Source organism: Gopherus flavomarginatus, chromosome 14 (assembly GCF_025201925.1).
Source record: "Gopherus flavomarginatus isolate rGopFla2 chromosome 14, rGopFla2.mat.asm, whole genome shotgun sequence".
In the NCBI taxonomy this organism is placed as follows: domain Eukaryota; kingdom Metazoa; phylum Chordata; order Testudines; family Testudinidae; genus Gopherus; species Gopherus flavomarginatus.
The window spans coordinates 25,297,021-25,316,040 of record NC_066630.1 but is presented as its reverse complement, the minus strand read 5'-3'; the positions used below and the strand labels follow the sequence as shown (position 1 = coordinate 25,316,040).

Sequence of the window (19,020 nt, the reverse complement as noted above, 5' to 3'; positions counted from 1 at the left end):
TGACATTTGATTGGCTATAGTTGTCTTACAGCCTTATGTGACTGTATTGACATCTTGTTTATTAACTCCCTATGATCAATAGGGCTGGTCTTCATAAAACACCATATCACACCAGCACATCTGATGTATATGAACCAAAAAAACTATATTTTCGAACATAGTCTTTAATGGCTCAGGAGTAAACTTTCTGGGTCCTAAACTCTTTTATTATCAATGGTAAAAATTATTCTGATATGAAAAATCTTTCCAGTTTCGTAGTCTGTAGTGTACTGTGCATAAGGTACCTACTACATGTTTTAAAATCAATTGTTATGAATACCCAAGCACAAAAAAGTGGAATAAAACAGATTAGAGAGACTAAGCCACTTTGTCTCTTAATACACTGTAATAGTATGGGATGTGCAAAGACGTTTGTCACAAATACTGAAATTGTTGCTATCTCTATATCTCATAGAAATGCCCTGTTATAACCTGATTTAACGCCACATTATTTCCTGATGGAGTAAAACCAAGACCACTTAAGAAACTCCACAGAGTTTGTCAGGCAGACTTCTTTATAAATTTTCCCTCCAAATGCAGGGGTTTTGTGGAGGAGACAGGAAGCAAGGCATCCGTACCCCATGGAATCCCCATTTCTCTATCTACAAGGAAATGAAGCACTACTCTACAGTGTGATGACCCTCCACGATGCTGCCTGGCCTCTCTTTTTCCCTGGAAGTACAGCTGTCATTGGCTGCCCTTGCCATGCCTGCACAGTGGGTTCTGAGGCTTATGCAGGCACAGACAGGAACCTAATGCAGCATTATTTCTGAACAGTGTAGATATGCAGATGACTGATGGAAATGTACAATGACTGGTCCCCATGTCCCCTGTAGTGCTGTGTTGCAGCAAAGGGGCTTTCTTGGCAAAAGAGGCAGCATGCCAGGTGGACTGTTTCTCTGCTCTTTTCCCTTCACCTAAGTCTCAGGCATGGTTTTTTGGAGGCTTATCCTGTGCATTTTATTTTGCTCCTTCCCACTGCAAAAGGAGTGCCACATTAAGGAGTGCCTTAATGAAAAAGTCGGTCCCTGAGGCTACCCAGGGCACTTTTGTGAGTAGTTCAATAGAAACTAAGCTTAGAGATGGCAGTACTTGGAAATGCTAATTATATTAAACCCTATATTTGTAGGTAAACATTATTAGGGTAGGTCTTTCAGTAAAGCCCTTGGCTTTTGAAGACCAAGTCATGGGTCACCTTACTACCTATATATTTTTGCAAACATAATCTCTATTGAATCTACTCTTTTTCCTAATCAAGAGTTACTGAGGTTTCCTTTGCTTTTCCTCTTCGCTGTAGCTGGAGTGCCAAGCTGTACCTGACCCCAAGTAACATTGTGCTGCTCACAGCTATAGCCCTAATTGGTGTCTGCGTTTTTATCTTAGCAATAATTGGCATATTGCACTGGCAAGAAAAGGTAAGCTTAATTAAGTGGAAATGATTTTACAGATGTATCTTTACAATACTTTAAACTTCCTAATATTTTAATATATGCACTATGCTGTGTTGTTTTGAATAGTGTGTTTCAGTTTAAAAGTTTTGAGGGGTTTTCACTAAATTAATCTGTAATAATCCTCTCATGCCTGAAAGGTATCAGACTATTATTAGCCACAAAATTAGGATAATTTAGGATTTGTTGAAACCTTAGAAACAAATATTTAGTATTTAGTTTTAATTCTGAGCCATAAAAATGGAAATTTGGCAATAACTGGTAAGTGGTCAGGGAAAACCATAATTCATAACTAAATGGAAAATGTTCAATTCATATTAGGGTGACCAGACAGCAAGTGTGAAAAATCCAGGATGAATATCTTGGACATCTTGCACTCTCAGCCTTTGATCAGAGTTTAAAAGAATAATATGAGTCTGGAAATCTAAATATAAACACCCAGCTTACCTTTCTTCAGTTCCGCTGGTAGTTCAAACAGAAGGAAAACATTCCTTGTCATTTTGTATCCTCACTGACTAACATTAACATTTAAGACTGTGTGTGATTTTATCATGGACATACTGGCTCTTTTGTTGAATATAGCTGAAAAACACTACAGTGTATAGAAATTCATTGATTTGAAGAAGCATTTTGAGAGGGTTCTTTCTTGTCACAAAAGAAAAGTGTTCCCATTTTCCTTAACCACTCTCAGTTCACAATAATATTCAACTGTCAGGAAGGCCAATAAGTGCTACTACCTAGCATACCATAATTACAGCTGTCAAATAAAATTACTGCATTTTTGACTTGATATGCCTGGCAGTGTTTGTGAACGAAAAGGCCAGTTAAACATTCAGATAGATGTCAGATGAGCAAGGATCCTGGAACTCCTGAGTTCTAATCCTCCTTTTGCCCTGCTGTGTGACTTTTGAGCAAATCACTCAGATGCTCTGATTTGGTTTCCCCATCTGTATAGTGATCATGATACCACATAGGAATAATGTGATGGTTAATCAGTTTACATGGACAGCACTTTAAAAGTTAACTATTAGTATTATTATTGTCAATTCAGAAATCGTCTTTAACACTTTCAGAATGCCTGAAAGCGAGTACACAACTGAATGGAAATTGTTTTTAAAGTTGGGGGCTTTAACTACACTGAGAACTGTAAGTCCATCACAGAAGACTAAAACAGCAAAATCCAGTAGAACACAACCCAACAGGGTGCCCCATTGTAAACTTGTGTGGTCTCTAACAAGGAAATCTTTGGAATGGAACCAAAGCAGGTGGTATCATGCTAAATACACAACCTAGCTTTCATTATAGAAATGTGGTAATTATCACATAGATACCTAGTAAAATTGTTGTGAAAGGTTACCAGCTCAGGCACATGCCTATGTCATGATGGTGACAAACAATAACAATATTTTACTCACTCTTTAAAAAAAAAAAAAAGTGTTAGCCACAAGTAGCGAGCAAGCAAGAATTGTGCAAGTCAGATAAATTGACAGAGCGATTCATTGCTTGCTCATATATATGTTAGAAATGCTGTTAGGACTCTGTAGCTGCAGACAAACAGTTTATTTCTCACATAAGGCTAATCTCAGTTCCCAATAAAGTTCATCCAACATTAGTAAACTCTGGACAGAAGTGCATAGGCAAGATATTCTGCACTGGAGAGAGGAAATAAAATAGATGGAAAATTACTACTTGTAACTAGAGACCATACAGATACAGGTACAAGCTGAATATTCTCCTTATTTATCCAAACACACATATGTCAGTAACACTGCTGTTTTTACAGTTCTGCATGTATAGCATCCAAATAAGGAAAGAAATGTATATATCTTCCCAGTTGTTCTCTGTTTATACACATGCATGTGCCCACAAAGTGGAGCCCCAATTTTTCATCTGCAGTTCTTACTGCTAGTATTGGTTGAATTGCTACAATCTTACTGTCCCTTTTGCCAAATTTTCCAATTTTGGTTCTGTTAACAGTAATTTTAAAAAAACCTAGTTCTTAAATTACAACAGAGCTGGGACCATGTATAGTTACTTCAGAGCCAATTCACCATTCATCATATTTATATTCTTTTACAATGCAGATGACATAAAAGCGTAGTAAGAAGCATTTTTCATTTAACTACTTAAGCAATAATCCTTGAAAAAAAATTAATTAAAATAACCCAAAGCATTAGGTGATTAATACTAAAACATCTTGTCATTAAGGGCAGCAGCCAATTTTGAGATTATTTCTATTATAAACTGACACCTCTAAGTGTTACACCTCTACCCCGATATAACGCCACCCGATATAACACAAATTCAAGACATAACGCAGTAAAGCAGTGCTCCGGGGGGGTGGGGGGGAGGCTGCACGCTGCAGCAGATCAAATCATGTTCAATATAATGCGGTTTCACCTATAAAGCGGTGAGACTTTTTGGCTCCCAAGGACAGCATTATATTGAGGGAGAGGTGTAATTGTTGAGGCACTTAGCTTTTTGTCTTCTGTGGAGTGACCGAGTTGAAAAAACAGCCGTTCTGTGGCATTTGATCACTAATTTTCTATTAGAATACAAGATATGTGCTATACTGTCTCTTGTATTCTGTAAAGTGTTATTGTTTATTTTTCAGAAAGCAGATGACAGAGAGAAACGACAAGAAGCCCATCGGTTCCATTTTGATGCTATGTAACATGCCTTAAGATCTATGAAGAAGCTGCTATTCATTTGCTTAATCAAAATACGAAATTCCAATTTGTAAAGGAGATCCGGGGAGGTGGGGTATTGATAGTGTGTTATTTGTAAATGTTGCATTCTTTGGTATTTATTTGAAAAGCACTAAAATCAGACCTGAATGTCTCAATATGAGCTTTCAGTAAACAGTTTGTATATACTGGCAGTTATTGGCCTTTATTTAACAACGCTGTCAATTTATTTTTCTTAGTAAGGGATCATACTGCATGTGTTTCAATGTTTACATACTGCCACTTCTTCTAGTACAACATTTGATGGGAAAGAAGTCACATGTAAATAAAGTTAGTATTTCAGTGAGAAGAATCCTTTAGTGCCAGTTGAATTGGTCTTGTCATTTATATATTTCTGCAATATAAATTATATTTCTGTAAATGAACCTAATGCAGATTATCAGATGAGACATTTTACATCAATTACTATAATTGTGCTCTCGGGGTGTTTGATCTAAAGTGTCTAGATCTTTTTTTTCTTTTTAGTCCTTACATGCAATAGTTAGATGAGAATTTATTTACTGAATGACTAAAATAAATCTACAAAGCTAATAGCCAAATAACCAATCATCGGACATCTGTACTGTTGATGTATATTAGTTCTAGGCATGAACCATTCAAGTTTAAAAAAAAATCTAAGTTTATACTGAAATTAATCATTATAATCCAAACTATGTAAAAAGTATGCCTTCCAAGAATGGATGGGATCAGAGGAATTTTGCCTGAGTATTGATGCATATCAATGTGACTATACTTAAATTTAACTATGAAAACAAATGGCCAGCAAAATTATGAATGGAATTTGATTTTCTTGGGGAGAAGCTTAAAGAAAAACCTGTAAGGGAGACTGGGGTTGAGTCCTACGTTTGACCTGCCTGTTTCCATCTCAAATGCCATTCATGATTAAGGGCTGAGGTATTCTATGGTTCATATAAAGTCCTTGATATAAACTTCTTACGTGAGAGCATGTTATGCTACTGACCCCACATTCTGTAGGAAGAGAGTGATGATCATGTCTGAAGAGAAGCTCAGTTCTGTATATTCAAAATGGTCAATAGTTTTCCATCATCCGGATTACACTGCAGCAATGGTAATACATAGTCCCTGAGAACCATCATGCTTTTGTTTTATGTAATACACTTTTCCTTTGTTCTTAAAATGATTTGCATTTACATGATTCACTGTGTATTTAAATCTCTTAATGTGCATTCATAATAAATGTTTATTAAATCAAGCATGTTTGTTGCTTAAGTGCAAACAAATATTATTGTTGGTGCTATCTTTATATTATAGCCTTGTTGGTCTGTTTCACTGTGCGAGAGATCACTGCCTCATAACCTGTTGTCACTCATTAATCTCTGATACTATAGTCACCTGTCAACATTGAGCTGTTACTAGAGGACCAGAAGAGGAAAACAGGGCTGGTAAGTTAAACTGATTATGTCCACCGTAAATCATAGTTAGAATAATTTAACTCTGTCACTGTCATAAGACTTAAAAATGAGCTCTAATATAAGAGGAGAAGAACCGTCCATGATACACTTCTACCAATCTGTGAAGCTTTCACTAGTACTAGCTACTTGTGTATGTGTAAATATAAAGTAATTGGACATCTCCCACATGTACTGGTCAGTTTCTTAGTGAACATCTCAATGAGTTGAATGACTCAGTTTTATGCCTCTCTTAACTTTTGTTTCAGGATATTTTGCACATTCAATAATCCAACATTGCATCAGTTTATACTCAGATTATGTTTTTAAAATTTTATTTATAAACAGACTAGAAGCTTTTCTAATAAAAGCTTTATTATGCAACAGATCCTAGTTGCAACACACAGCTTCCCTATAATTTTAATGAACAATACATTGTAAGTATTACATATCATAAGCATTAAATACTGCTTTATTGTTAAACATTAAGTTACAATAAGATGTTTATTACCTTACTTAGGCTTTCCATACTGCAGGTGTCAAAAACAAAAATTTTCAGCAAGATTGCCATCACTAACAGTAAGATCAAAGCTGCAACTGTAATTAGACCATGTATTTCCAAGTGCTCTTCACAGTAATTGAGTGGTGAGAACTTGTTCTAACTTGTTCTAAAGTTTATAAACTTTCAGAACACATCCACGGTACACAACCATGGTAAACAATACTAGTTGGAGGCTTCTTCAATGTAAAATCTCACCAATGCAGAAACAGTCAACTAGCCAGCTGACAAATGGTTGCTGAAATAAATATCAGTCTTCATTGCTCTCATCTCCCAGAATGCAACTGCACAGTTAATTTCTCTCCAACAACTAATTGTGCCTGCTGCCCCATTTTCCCTTTAGGTGGTGGTATTTTTGGATAAAGACTTCTTTTATAATGGTGTAAAGAGATCTACAGCTGCAAGACATCTTAAATTGGGAAAAGCCACTATATGGTTCACTGACTATACCACTGCCGTCCTCCTTTCTTCTCCACATCATGTTTTTCTCATTTTCTCAAATTTAGAGAAGATGCTGGACTAATACAATTTTCATGTATCACTTTAAAAATATTAGCCACAATTATTAGTTTTATACATGGATTTATAAATACCTGTAGATCTCTCTAAACCATTATTAAAAAAGTATGATGCCAAGTATACATGATGCCATACACTAACCTTTGTTTCTACACTATTGCCCAAATTTCATGAGCTGGGCGGAGGAGGAGCTGGGCTCATTCTGTGCCTAAGGCACATGTGTAATCAGTGACACATGAAATTCAACTGAGGAGAGGGGAATGATTGCCTTCAGACCAGGAAAAGTATGTATCTTTCTGTGGACGACATTTAACCATAAAGAAGGATGGACTCGGCTCAACCAATGTAAAATAGAAAGGGATTCTTGGTCACTAATGAGATCAACCTGTCCTGAAGTCTCAATGTTTTTGTTCTCAGGCACAGTTCTGGCTATGTGTATGCAAGCAAGGAGCAATGATCCTGTAAAGCTTTATGTGACAGAGTATGCATGTGCGGGCACTGCAGCTCAGCCAGCTGCCTGGCAAACTTTTTAAGGATTGCCGGAGTCCTCTGAGACACTTAGGAAGTTGGTTAAATTGTGATGTTCCTAACTCTGCACTGAATAACTTTTTCAACATGACATTAAATATGTTTACATTATGATAGCAGATTGGGGCCCTTGTGTTTTCCAACATCTCATATTTGGGGGCTGTATCTCACTAAGAACTTTCAAACAAGCCACTTATAGTCTAGTTCTGTATCACTAAACAAGTTCCCAACTCCTCTCCAACTCTCTGCTTAACACCTATTTTTGTATTTGCCTAGCATAAAAAACAGAATATCCTAAGCACTTCAAATGTGGTCAAAAATTGTTCACTGGCTATAGGATATTGGTGATTTATAACATAAACAGGCACCAGTCTGCTACTCAGCATGCCTCTGACATTGTTTCAAACACTAGGTTTGGCTACTTAAAGCCTGGGATTTTTGTTGTGTTTCTTCTCATCACTAGCTATTGCAGGACAGCTGACAAATAAATAGATGTTTTCCTAAGTGCAAACTCAAACTGAGATTAAGAATCAAGAGTGTTTCTTTACCTCTTGTGTATCATCACCAGTAATAAAGATGCTGCAAGCCAAATTTTGCTTTCAGTTATATCTGTGCAACCTAGGGTGACCAGATTGCAAGTGTAAAAAATTGGGACAGACTGTGGGGGCCAATAGGTCCCTATATAAGAAAAAGCCTCCAAAATTGGGACATCTGGTCACCCTAGTGCAACCCATTGCTGAAGTTACATCAGTACAATCCCAGAAAATTCTGGCTCACTTAAACCTGTTCAATGGGATAGTCAGATTTTAGACCTGTGGTTGTAAATTGCATAAAAATATTGTTAATACACAAACAGTAATAGAATCCATATTCTCTTGTAGCTGTGTGAATTCTGCAACGTTAACATGGTAGATACTTTTTGTCACTAAAGTCAGCAGACATGCAGAGAGCGCATCTGCTGAATAAGGGGCCAGTTTTACAGTGACTTTGCACGGTAGAACTTAGTCTCACGCTACTACTATAAAATATGAGCATAAGATGGATATGTAGGAATCAATTCACCCACTGCTGAAATGCAACAGCTATTAACTAATGAATAGAAAAAACTGCACACCAATTTTGACCAGTGGTGCCAGTTCAGATATTTGTTGCCCCTGCTTTAAATTGGTTGGGCTAACTATGGCCCCTTTGGCTCTGCTTTGAGCAAGTGTGAAAAATTTGCAGGGGGAGCATTCCCCCCCCAACCCATCCTATTGGTACCACTGTTTATCCTGTACTGCAATTAATGTATTGCTTTGAAATTGCAAGGAAATTTTGAGTAAGCAAAGTATCAGTATGTGATTTGAAATTTGGTCAGTGCACCAAATTTAACAACCCTATTCATGTAACATTGCTATGGAATCTTTAATGACCAGAAACGATCAGGGTTATAGTTTTAAGTTTCATCAGATGGCCTCTCCAGTAATATAGTGACCCTCACCTTTGTGCTGGACACAGGAGCAATACTGATCAGAGGGAAGAGTGCCATCTACTGCACTACCCACCACTTTGTAAGCATTTCTGTATTATTCCTGACTCTTCTACCACTCATTTACTGTTCCAGCTCTTCCTGTTTAACTAGCTATAACTGACAGTATCAGGTTTACTAAAACATATTGAAACATTTATCTGATAAGCTTAAAGGAAGGCTCTCATCTCTTATAAGGGGCTGCTGACCTTCTAATAAAATATTAAATCAACTGAAACATCAGGAAAAAAAACATTGTAAGATTTAAATCTATTATGTTTGTGTCTCTAGTGAATATGTACAAATATATGTAAAATACAATAATTGTAAGTATCCATCTAATTTACAAGCAGTTTGCTAGATTTATTAGCTCTGAAGTCAGTTCCAAATTGCTGCATAAAGTACTGGAACACTGACAGGTGAAATGCAGGAAGGGATCAATGATAGGGTACTATTGACTACTTTGAAGTTTAGAATTGCAACACTATACACTACTGCAGGGGCTGTTACTGGAAAAAAAGATGCAAATAAACAGTCTGTAGGAATTTAAAATGCTATTTTTGTTTTGGCCAAACGTCACCAGATGCTAATCTTAAACATGATAGACATACCACCTTTAGTCTGATATGGCACAAAATACAGCAGCAAATTTTCAGTGACAAGTAGCAATAGCGGGAAACCTCCGAGGTGAGACTCTAACAGTCATGCTGGTGGAACGGGAGGGTATGTTATGTTCATAAAAACAAAAGAAAAATTGCCGTAACTAGCAACTCTTCTGAGGCAAGGTTCTCCACATATCTGTGACCTGACAGAGTCCTGTTATTCCATTACTTGGGGAGCCTGACCAAATGGTTATCAAGCACACCAAACAGTGGGGTATTTTTGGAACGAAGACAAACGTCCACTATGAACTAGGCGGAGAAATCCCAATTCATTTCACTTGTGACATCTGAACAAGAAAAAAAAAAAGACTAAATGTATTTACATGTGCCGCCTAGCTGCTCACTTGAGAAAGCACTTGCGCGCGCATGAAGGGTCCTTACAGCCTGTTACTAATCTAACTCTTCACAGCTGTGCCCATCCTCCGAGCTGTGTGTGTGGCTGGAGTAGAAACGCTACGTGCCCTTTCATGTCTCCATTTGTTTAAAAGTGCTCCGCACTCCAAGCCTGAAATAGACAAACGCGTCCACTGCGATCACTAAACAAAGCGGAGTTTCTGGCCAGGATTTGGTTCTACGAGCCGCTCAGCTGAGAGCCATAATCACTTCCCTTCCTTTCCCTGCTTCGATACAAGTGCTTTCCTAGGCACTGCATCCCCTGTCGCCTGAGGAGATTCCTCCCCCTTTCCCTTCCCGAGCCCGCTGGGATGGATCACCCGGGAGCCCGGGCCAGGCAGCCCGCTAAGTGTGAAGTAAAAGCTCCATTGTAGCTGTCCCCCACCCCCGGCAGCAGCGTGCGCTGGGCTCCTCTCGGCCCCGACGCTGCAGGCAGCACAATGGAGCGGGGCGAGCAGCCGAGCCCGCCACACGCTGCCTCCCCTCACAGCTGACGCGGCTTTTCTACAGCCACCTGGCCTCGGGGAGCGGCTCCTGCTCCAGCCTGAACCGACACCGCACTTCGCTTCGCGGGGACCCAGCCAGCCGGCTCCCGCCTCACCCCGGGCTCCTGCCCCTGACCCAGCGGCACAGCACAGTCTCCCCTTCCCGTGTGTTTCGGGCACGGCCGCCGCCGGGCTCCCACGCCCTCCTCAGGGAAGGGGAAATCCCTGAGCCCGGGACGGGCCCACAGGGAGTCTCCTCTCGCTTGCCCTGTGTGGGGCGCCCCCTGCCCGGGCGGGCTCCGAAGGGAGCGGCCCCGCTGGCGAGGCTGCGGGGGGGTGGGCACATGCGTACAAGCGGCTTATTCCGGCAAACTCCCCCCCCGTACATCTTAAATGAGCTTCAGTGAGCGGCAGCGGCGTCAGCCGAGCTAGGAGCCGCCGAGCTGCTGCGGGTGGGCTGCCAGGCGGCCGGCCCCGGGGGAGCAGCGCGTTCCGGCCGGCGCCCTGTGCCACGGGCGCGGCACGCCCCCCGCTAGATGGGACTGAGCGCGGCGGCAGCAGCGAAGGCTCCAGGGGCGGAGGGGTTTGGCTGAGCTCGCTCCGGGCGGGGCGGCTCCCCTGAGCCCGGGGCACCGGGCATGGCCCGGGAGGAGACCTGAACCCGCCCAGCCGCACGAGCAGCTCCCCAACGGGCGCGGGGGGGCGGCGCTCGGGCGCCCCCGGCTCTGCGCGGACGTGGCTGTGGCTATGCCTCGCCTCTGACTCGCTGCCGCCCCGGCGCTCGGTCCTGGGCCGGGAGCCGCCGCGCCGCTCCGTTACCGCTCCGCGCGGGAGAGAAGATGGCCCTGGACAAACTCTGCTCGGTGCTGGAAGGTGAGAGCCCCGCGAAGGGAAGCGCGTGGGGACGGGCGGCGGCACCTGCGCCAACTCCCGGGGCTGCCGCGCCTTCTCCCCGGGCCCGGGGGCTGTGCACGCTCCAGCGCTCCTCGCCCCTTCGGGAGGAGGGTCGGGTCTGCCGGCTGGCGCCCTGGCGTTTGGTTTTCCCCTGTCCAGCTTCTGCTCGCCGAGTGGGGGAACTAGCTGGGCTGAGGCTTCGTCTTGAGCCCAGGTGGGCGGAGGGCTGAGCGCTCAGGGCGCACCCAGCCCGGTGGCTGTTGCTGCTGGTGGGTGCCTGGCCTGGGGCCAGAGGGCAGCACCAGAGCTTGACTTTTCAGGGTGCTGAGTGCCTGCAGTTCCGGCTGAAACGGGGGGCAGTTAAGGGTGCTTGGCAGCTCTGAAAGGAGTGACCACTTCTGAATATGTGGCTATATGGGAACAGGATGGGCAATGGGAGGCAAGGGACCATCTCTGGACACATCCAGAAGCCCTGCCAGATGTCTGCTGGCTGCCTGTGTTCTGGTGGGTGTGGGGGTGACCAGAGGGAGGGTTATGGTAACAGTGACTACTGAAATGCACAGTATGGCTCTGAGGAAAATCAAGAACTCCATATTCCTCCTTTTCTCACTAAACTACTCTTGCTGCTCTGCTAACACTCCAACACACTGCATGGCTCTGGTCAGGTATTTATCATTCTTAGGCAGAGCAAGATCTGGTTCTAGCAAAATAACACACAATCAATAGAGTGTCTCAAACTACCCAGTCCTGTCTGCCTCCTGATCCACCTTTGTTTTGGCTTTCTCTTCAGTTTTACTTCTCCATGTTCAGAGGTAAAGGTTTAGGATTAGGCTCCTTATCTGAGCATCTCATTGTCTGTGTGGTAGCATGACTTCTATACCTCAACAGTGGGGAGGAAGGTTTATTTTATATGAAGCCAGACCTGACAGTTAACTTTGTCTCTGAGATCATTTGCAGCATTCTGTATCTTTTGTAGCAGTAGCTGATTTAAACCATCAGGGAGCCTTTGATTCTTTGTTTAAATGATAGAACATTCTGTTAGGAAATACTGTTTAGGAATGTTTGCTTGCTTGAAACAGGATAAAACAGAAAGGCAGATACTGCTTTCCACCTGCAGTATCTCTTGTGTAGTGATGATCTATGATATGAAAGTTGCAAAGAAGTCTATTTAAAACCCAAAATGAGTCCATATCACATGCAGTCCATTTTCTTACACTACAGAGTTGCTTTGGCAAATTAAATTTAAATTATTTCTCACTTGCTTCCCTCTACATCTAGGTAAATATTTATTGCAAATATCATGTTTTGTCCTTTAATGTAATGTATTTTCTTTAATGATTACATTAACATTCTTCTGCTATTGCTAGACAGCAAAGGCAGGTAAGGTGTGTTCAGTCTAAAATCTTTGACTTTTTTTTTTAATTCTCTCTGAAAGACAGCTATGTTCATAAAATACAGTTGGCATAAACACTTATTGAATTATACTCCCCAAGTGCAATTAATCCTGCATGTGTACAGTAGGTGCGCTTACTCTGTATGTGTGGGTGTAAACTGTATCCGAAGAAATGTCTTTGTCTGCGATCTTCTTAACACAATCTACTGGAGACTCTGTAGTGTTTATAGATTTTCTTAAGACCTTTTTCAGGTTTTTTGGGGAGTTTTTATTTGGTGTCTGTGACTTGAATATGCTCAGTTAAAATATATAAACTGTATGAAGAGTTGAAATGTTAGTGAGCTCTTAATTCTAAATACACCATTCACCCCTGACTCTAGAAATAGCCTCTGATTACTTGACATCATGTGCTATCTTCTGTCCTATCCAGAAGAAATCTTTCTATAGCCAGATGATTATATCTAAAAATGAGATTTCTATAAACAGGCATATAGTTCACTTTTAAAATTAAAACTATTATGAGCACTTTTCAAATTAATCTTTAATATTTTAAGTTGCATGTTGTAAGGGATTTTAGAAGCTTGCAAGATATTTACTTGAATTGGTGAGAGTACTGGGCTATCCTGCCATCTTTTTTGTTTGTTTCAAGAGAACTTCCTGTTGAAACTGAGGGAGAGTCCTGCTTTGAACATATATTAATTACTAGTATCTTCCATCAGATCTTAGTGTATTGCTGTGGCAAATCATTCTCTCTAACATTTCAGAACATTTTTCTCTTCTGTTCTTGGCATTGTGAAATGCATAAGCGTTTTGCTGTCAGCCATCAGAAATGTATTTTGGGTTGCAAATGTGAGGGGAGAATCAGGGCCATCATTCAGTTTGTAGTTTTTATCTTCTTCTGATTGCTCAGAGCTACTGTATGGACTTCCTTCACTATCAGTAATGCAGACTGTGAGTTAAATCCACTCCCAAATCTGATTTTAATGCACAATACTTGCGCACAATACTGAGTAAAAGATTTGAAGATTATTCTTGTGTATATTGGGGTAGCTGGTTTTAATTTGCTCCCATCTTGCTCCACCAAGTGATAGCCAATATTTATTGAAAGAAATGGAGTAGGACATTATTAAGGTTTTGACCACTGCAGGCTTTGCTGAAGTGGAGCCCAGCCAATGCTGACCTGTTTTCTTAGTGATGCACATTACTTCTGTGTGAGCAACCAGACTCCAATTCCCAATGGGATTTTTATCTGAGAACCTATATACTTCACTAGCCTGAGAAAGTGACATGCTTTCCCCTTTCCATATCTCAATGAGATCTTCAAATGCGCTCCTCTATCCATTTTGATTGACATGCGGTACGTGGAACATAGCTGGTCAAGTGCAGGAAACTCTGAAATAGCATATTACAGCTCTTTTTGAATTTCTCAGGAGGGAGACATAGGCCTCTTTATAATTAAGGTCATGATTCCTTCATCTTCTAGAAGCTGTAACTAAATATATCTATCTTTAGTTCTAGTGCATCATCTTATTTTCCTTGAAATGTAGCAGATAAAGGGTGGTTTTGTTCCCTTGTCCAGCCCATGCATCTCTCCCCACCACACATACACACACTCCCTGCAAACAAAACCCTCAAATAAACCTCCCCCAAAACATAAATGCTGACATAAAATTATACTTGCTAAATTTAAATCCTGGATAGTGTGGAAAAAACAGTGCTAGCCAGAGGGATCAGTGGGATTTTTCTGGTCTGGTATTTCTCAAACAGCTGAACTAGAAGTAAACATCTGTGCCCCTTGAAAGTCAGCATTCCCAGTTTTCCAGAGATGCACAGTATTTAACTTCCATCTCTGGCAGGTTGCAGGAGTATGGACTTTGAAATAAGGTTGCCATTCTCCCCAACCCATCATTTGGATTATGGCATAATTTTAGTACCTAATTATTCATAACCAGAGATTAACACTTTATTCCACTTTAAGGCTGGTAATCCCACCTTGCTGTTTTCAGATTCAAAAGGTGCTACAATGAGCCAATAACGTTGAAGTTAAGTAGAGAAAATATTTTAAAAATAGAGAGGCTGTTATTTGTCCAGTTATAAACCAAAGTAAGAACTACAAGGGCTCAATGAAGTTAAATGAAGGAAATTTCAGAATGAGGGCAGTTAAGCAGCTACAAAAACTTTATTTTTAACTTAAAAAATGGGAACTACATATGATCTCAGCAGCAATGCTTAAAAATGCTGAGGACCAAGCAACTCCCTTTGAGTTCAGCAGGAGGTTTCACATGTGAATGAATTACAGGATTGGGCTACAAAAGCAGCTTTTTTTGTACCTTTATGTGCTTGGTGGTAATCGTTTTGCACTCTTGCTATTAATGAATTTACAAGCTTAAAAGCATATGAAGGGTACTGCTCGCTCTCAAAGTAGTTTAACTTAATCAAAGGTTTGTTTGATTTACTGATTTCCCTAAGACTGCACAGGCACTTTTTAAAAATCTTATAGCAAAACTGTTGAGAACATTTCTCGGTTCCACACTTGTAGTCTTCTTAGCATACGCACAACGTGCCTCAGGTGGCACGTGACCAGGATTCATAACTGAATTTGGTCCACTGTTGGGATTATTAGCTTCCAACCTGGCCCAGGTGGGAACTGACTGGGAGTGCGATGTGAACGCTGATCCATGCCCCCACAGTTGTAGTGAGAACAGAGAATGATCTAGTATTGATGCTAAGGGAGATTTGGAAATATGTAATCAAATTTATCATTTAACTAAAGAAAATCATGGCTTTTTCAATTTCTCTTTTCCCCAATTTATTTTATGGAGAGAGACTTTACAGAAGGATTTAAAAATGCAGCTTCTCATTCCATCTGTCTGATATTCACCTATCTCAATTGCATGGCTCAGTGCAGTGGAAGATAGCCCTTTTCAGGGAGTAGTTACTACTGAAAACTGTATAATTGTTCCTGAAATTGCAAAATCTTATTTACAGAATAATCTAATTTAAGGAAATAACAATACCCTGAATTGCATGTGTCATCTTAGGACAAAATATGCTCCTTTTTATGTATGGTGCCCTAAATACTATGGGGATAGGAGTCTTATAGCTAAGCTTCCTGCTGCTCTGCATAGAGGAGTGTAACTTCCCACCAATTTGCTCTTCTCTAAGCATCTGCAGAATTGGATAGAATATCATGTAAGTGGCCTGTCTCAATGTATTACCAGCAATTATTCATATCCTAAGATCTGAAGACTAATTGGAACTGGTAAATAAATAAAATTAAATGAAAATTTAAACAAAAAAGCAACTATATTTTTTGGTAAGGTTTTTCCCCATTTATTTGAGTTATATGCTCCACTCCATTTCCTGATTCTTACAGGACAGACCCTGTATTAAGTGTCCCTGCTCTGATATGTGGCAGAGAGGGGTTACCAATGTTTTAATAAGTGTCCATCACAAAAATTCCCTCCTTTGTCTATGATAAAACCAAGGAACCAGGACCAGTGTCTGCTCATGGAGAGCAGGAGTTAGGGACAGGGAAAAATAATTCGTTTTTCCATTTAGACACACTCGAGTTCTCAAACAAGATGTGGGGCAACAGCACTTGCCAAACAAATGTATTCATGTGGACTTAGCTGGAAGTGTGTTGGGAGTATTTCCCCTCCTGAAAAATATACTGACTAAATTGATAGTAAAGAAGAAGTCTGAGGATATAAATAGGAGGGAACAGAAAGATGTCTTCCTCCAAGTCACTGTTAGTTGTTAAATACCTGTCATTTGGTTCAATCTGCTCTATTCCTGCTTTATACTGTAAATCAAACACATGCTCTTCAGAAGTATTTTTAGGAATCCCAGGAATAAATCCTTTCTAGCAGTAGCCAGAGAGCAGGTAAACTCTGTCAACAGCAAGGAAACCACCCCAACATCCCTTTAATTTGATGACAGACTTTTAACAAGTAATTTTCTGGGGACGCCTTGCCAGCACATTATGTACATGCAGCCTTCCCAGCAGCCCACTGCCACAGGCAGCTTGAAGAAACAATGAACAAAAATGCATTCTCAAAGGAAAGCACATTTTGGAAGCTGAATGTTTTTCTCCTTCCAATGGAGGATATACTTGTAGATATAAACAGGACCTGGACTGACTGAAATAACAAGGCACCCTACAGTTGCTTGTGAATTTTTGGGGGAGGAGGGGGTAAGAAATTTTGCTGGCCCTCTTCAGGAAAACTGAAGGTGGCCATTAGAAATGTGGATTAGCCTATCCGTTCAGGCACAGCTTGATCTGCCACTGGTTTTGAGTAAAGGAGGTTGGGAGAACTGTATTACTACCTGAAACTAGTTAACTTGCTTTCAGTGAGCTCCCACTTGCCTCTATAGCAGTCTTCAGAGGAATTGTCCTGGAAACAGCTGGAGTGACATGTAACTGCAGCATGAGTGTACAAAACTCTGGGTGCATTCAAACATCTCACTGGCACACCTTATTTTTTCCAAGCTGATGAAGCTCACTTTTGATATACAGCTTTTGTAGTGCAAAATAACATTTAAAAAAAATTTTTTTGACAACTTGATTAGCATGCTCTAGGCCGGGGTGGGCAATAGCTTTCACGGGGGGGGCACTCCATGAATTTTGGTAAGTCGTCATGGGTCACATTGCTGCTATATTAATGGAGGGATGCGGCATCTGGAAGGGAGTTTGGTGCAGGAGGGGGCTCCAGGCAGGGGATTGGGGTGCAGAAAGGGGTGCGAGGTTCAAGCTCTGGCCTGGAGGCTCTTATCACAGGCGGTTCCTGGCCAGCAATACAACAGGGCTCAAGCAGGCTGCCTGCATGCTGTGGCCCCATGCCACTCCCGGAAGCGGCTGCTGCTGGCATGTCTCTGCATGCCCTTGGGGGCAGGGGAGAGGGGCAATGGGTCTCTCTGCACTTCCAGCCCCTGCAAGCACCACCCCTGCAGCTTCCATTGGCCAGTTTCCGGCCAATGGGAGCTGTGAGGAGGGTCCTGGGGGTGGGGGCAGTGTGCAGAGCCTCCCCCACCACCACCACCAGGGGCACACAGAGACATGCCAGCAGCAGCCAGCCACTTCTAGGAGCGGCGTGGAGCCACGCCAGGCAGGCAGCCTGCGTGAGCACCCTGCTGCGCCGTGGGACTTTTAGCGGCATGGAGATCGCAAGGGGGCAGCTGAAGAGCTTGGTGGGCCAGACAGAAATGTTCGATGGGCCGGATCCAGCCTGCGGGCCATACTTTGCCCACCCCTGCTCTAGGCAGAGGTGACTGACAAAACAGCAAAGACTTACCTTCCCCTGGTTCACACCTGCTCAATTACTACCATATTCTGTCATTCCTCTGCCACGTAGAGCTGTGCACCAAAGAGAACCAATATAAACCACTAGAGCTACTTACTCGTGGGGTAAACTCTAGCCACCAGCTCTTGATGCTTACTCATTCAACAGCTTGCAATACTCTGTGAGACCACAAGAAATCAGGGAAACTGCATTATGTAAACCACAAGAATCAATGTAATCATGAGGTGGTAGAACTGATAACTAGTAGATTTGAGAGCCTGATTAAACAACAGTGGTGGTTCAACATTCCTTTGATGCATTAATAAGTATTGCTGAATGCCAATAATAGACAGCAATGGAGTGGGAATTCTTACTGACCCAGATGTTACCACTTATCCATTTCATGAGCTAGACACAACCTGAGGCATGCCATTTGTGTGCAGACCAACTTTCTGAAAGGAAAAGAGATGACCCCCCTTTTTAGGATATCTGTTCATCAAACTCCACAGTGTGTCTGTTTGCCTTCCCCTGGACTCTTGTCTATTTAGACTTATGCTCTCCAGGGTAAGGACTGTTTTACTGGGTATCCGTGTAGTGCATAGCACCATGGGATGGATGGTGGTTAGGGCTTCTAGAAGCTACTATGAGAAGGAGAGAGAGAGTACAGAAAATGTCCCCACTACATTAATAGCTAAAATTAATGTTAGACGTAGATAGACAAATCAATGGATGTGTGCGCTATGGTAGCCCTCTTAGCAGTTACAGCATGCTAGGATTAATGTTAGTTTCACAGAACAAATTAGCTAGATTTATGTATATGCAAAAGAAATTGCTCCCAAAGGGGGAGAAGTGGTTTCCATTAGGATCAAGCATGTGCTATTTTTTTTATTTTTATTTTTTCTGTATCTGTCAGAGAGTAGCAGATCTCCTGGCAAGGCTCTCTGTAACATCTATGACCTGTGTGTCACCAGTTATTATGTCTGGGCTATATGAATATCTGGTACTTCCTGGCACAGAAGGTCTAGCATGGAGATAAAACAGTGAACCCTTAAGTAGGCAGTGTCTGCATCACTCTTCTCCCTAGGATCCTGACTACCATTATATATGTATAATGTTCTTTAAGTGACCAAGTGTTTCTTTTAAAAATAGAATTTT

The 19,020-nt window shown here is 41.6% G+C and overlaps 3 protein-coding genes across 7 annotated transcripts in view; 2 read left to right on the top strand and 1 right to left on the bottom strand.

Annotated features, from left to right (window-relative positions):
• Positions 1-5,447, top strand: part of ITFG1 (integrin alpha FG-GAP repeat containing 1) — a 199,787-nt gene extending 194,340 nt beyond the window's left edge. Inside the window, exons 17-18 of the mRNA XM_050923080.1 lie at positions 1,337-1,454; positions 4,102-5,447. Of these exons, the coding sequence (XP_050779037.1) occupies positions 1,337-1,454; positions 4,102-4,161 (178 nt within the window). The 3' untranslated portion in view covers positions 4,162-5,447. The remainder of the gene's footprint in view (positions 1-1,336; positions 1,455-4,101) is intronic.
• LOC127034347 (borealin-2-like) overlaps positions 1-19,020 on the bottom strand; it is a 189,665-nt gene that overhangs the window by 6,881 nt on the left and 163,764 nt on the right. The gene's annotated exons all lie outside the window — the stretch shown is intronic.
• NETO2 (neuropilin and tolloid like 2) overlaps positions 10,041-19,020 on the top strand; it is a 52,687-nt gene continuing 43,707 nt past the window's right edge. The window contains exon 1 of one of the 5 annotated variants that reach the window (XM_050923085.1): positions 10,041-10,160. In XM_050923085.1, the coding sequence (XP_050779042.1) occupies position 10,160 (1 nt within the window). In that variant the 5' untranslated portion in view covers positions 10,041-10,159. Of the gene's footprint in view, positions 10,161-10,995; positions 11,170-19,020 lie in introns of those variants that run through there. The other 4 variants (XM_050923086.1, XM_050923083.1, XM_050923084.1 and 1 more) reach the window with 4 other exon arrangements.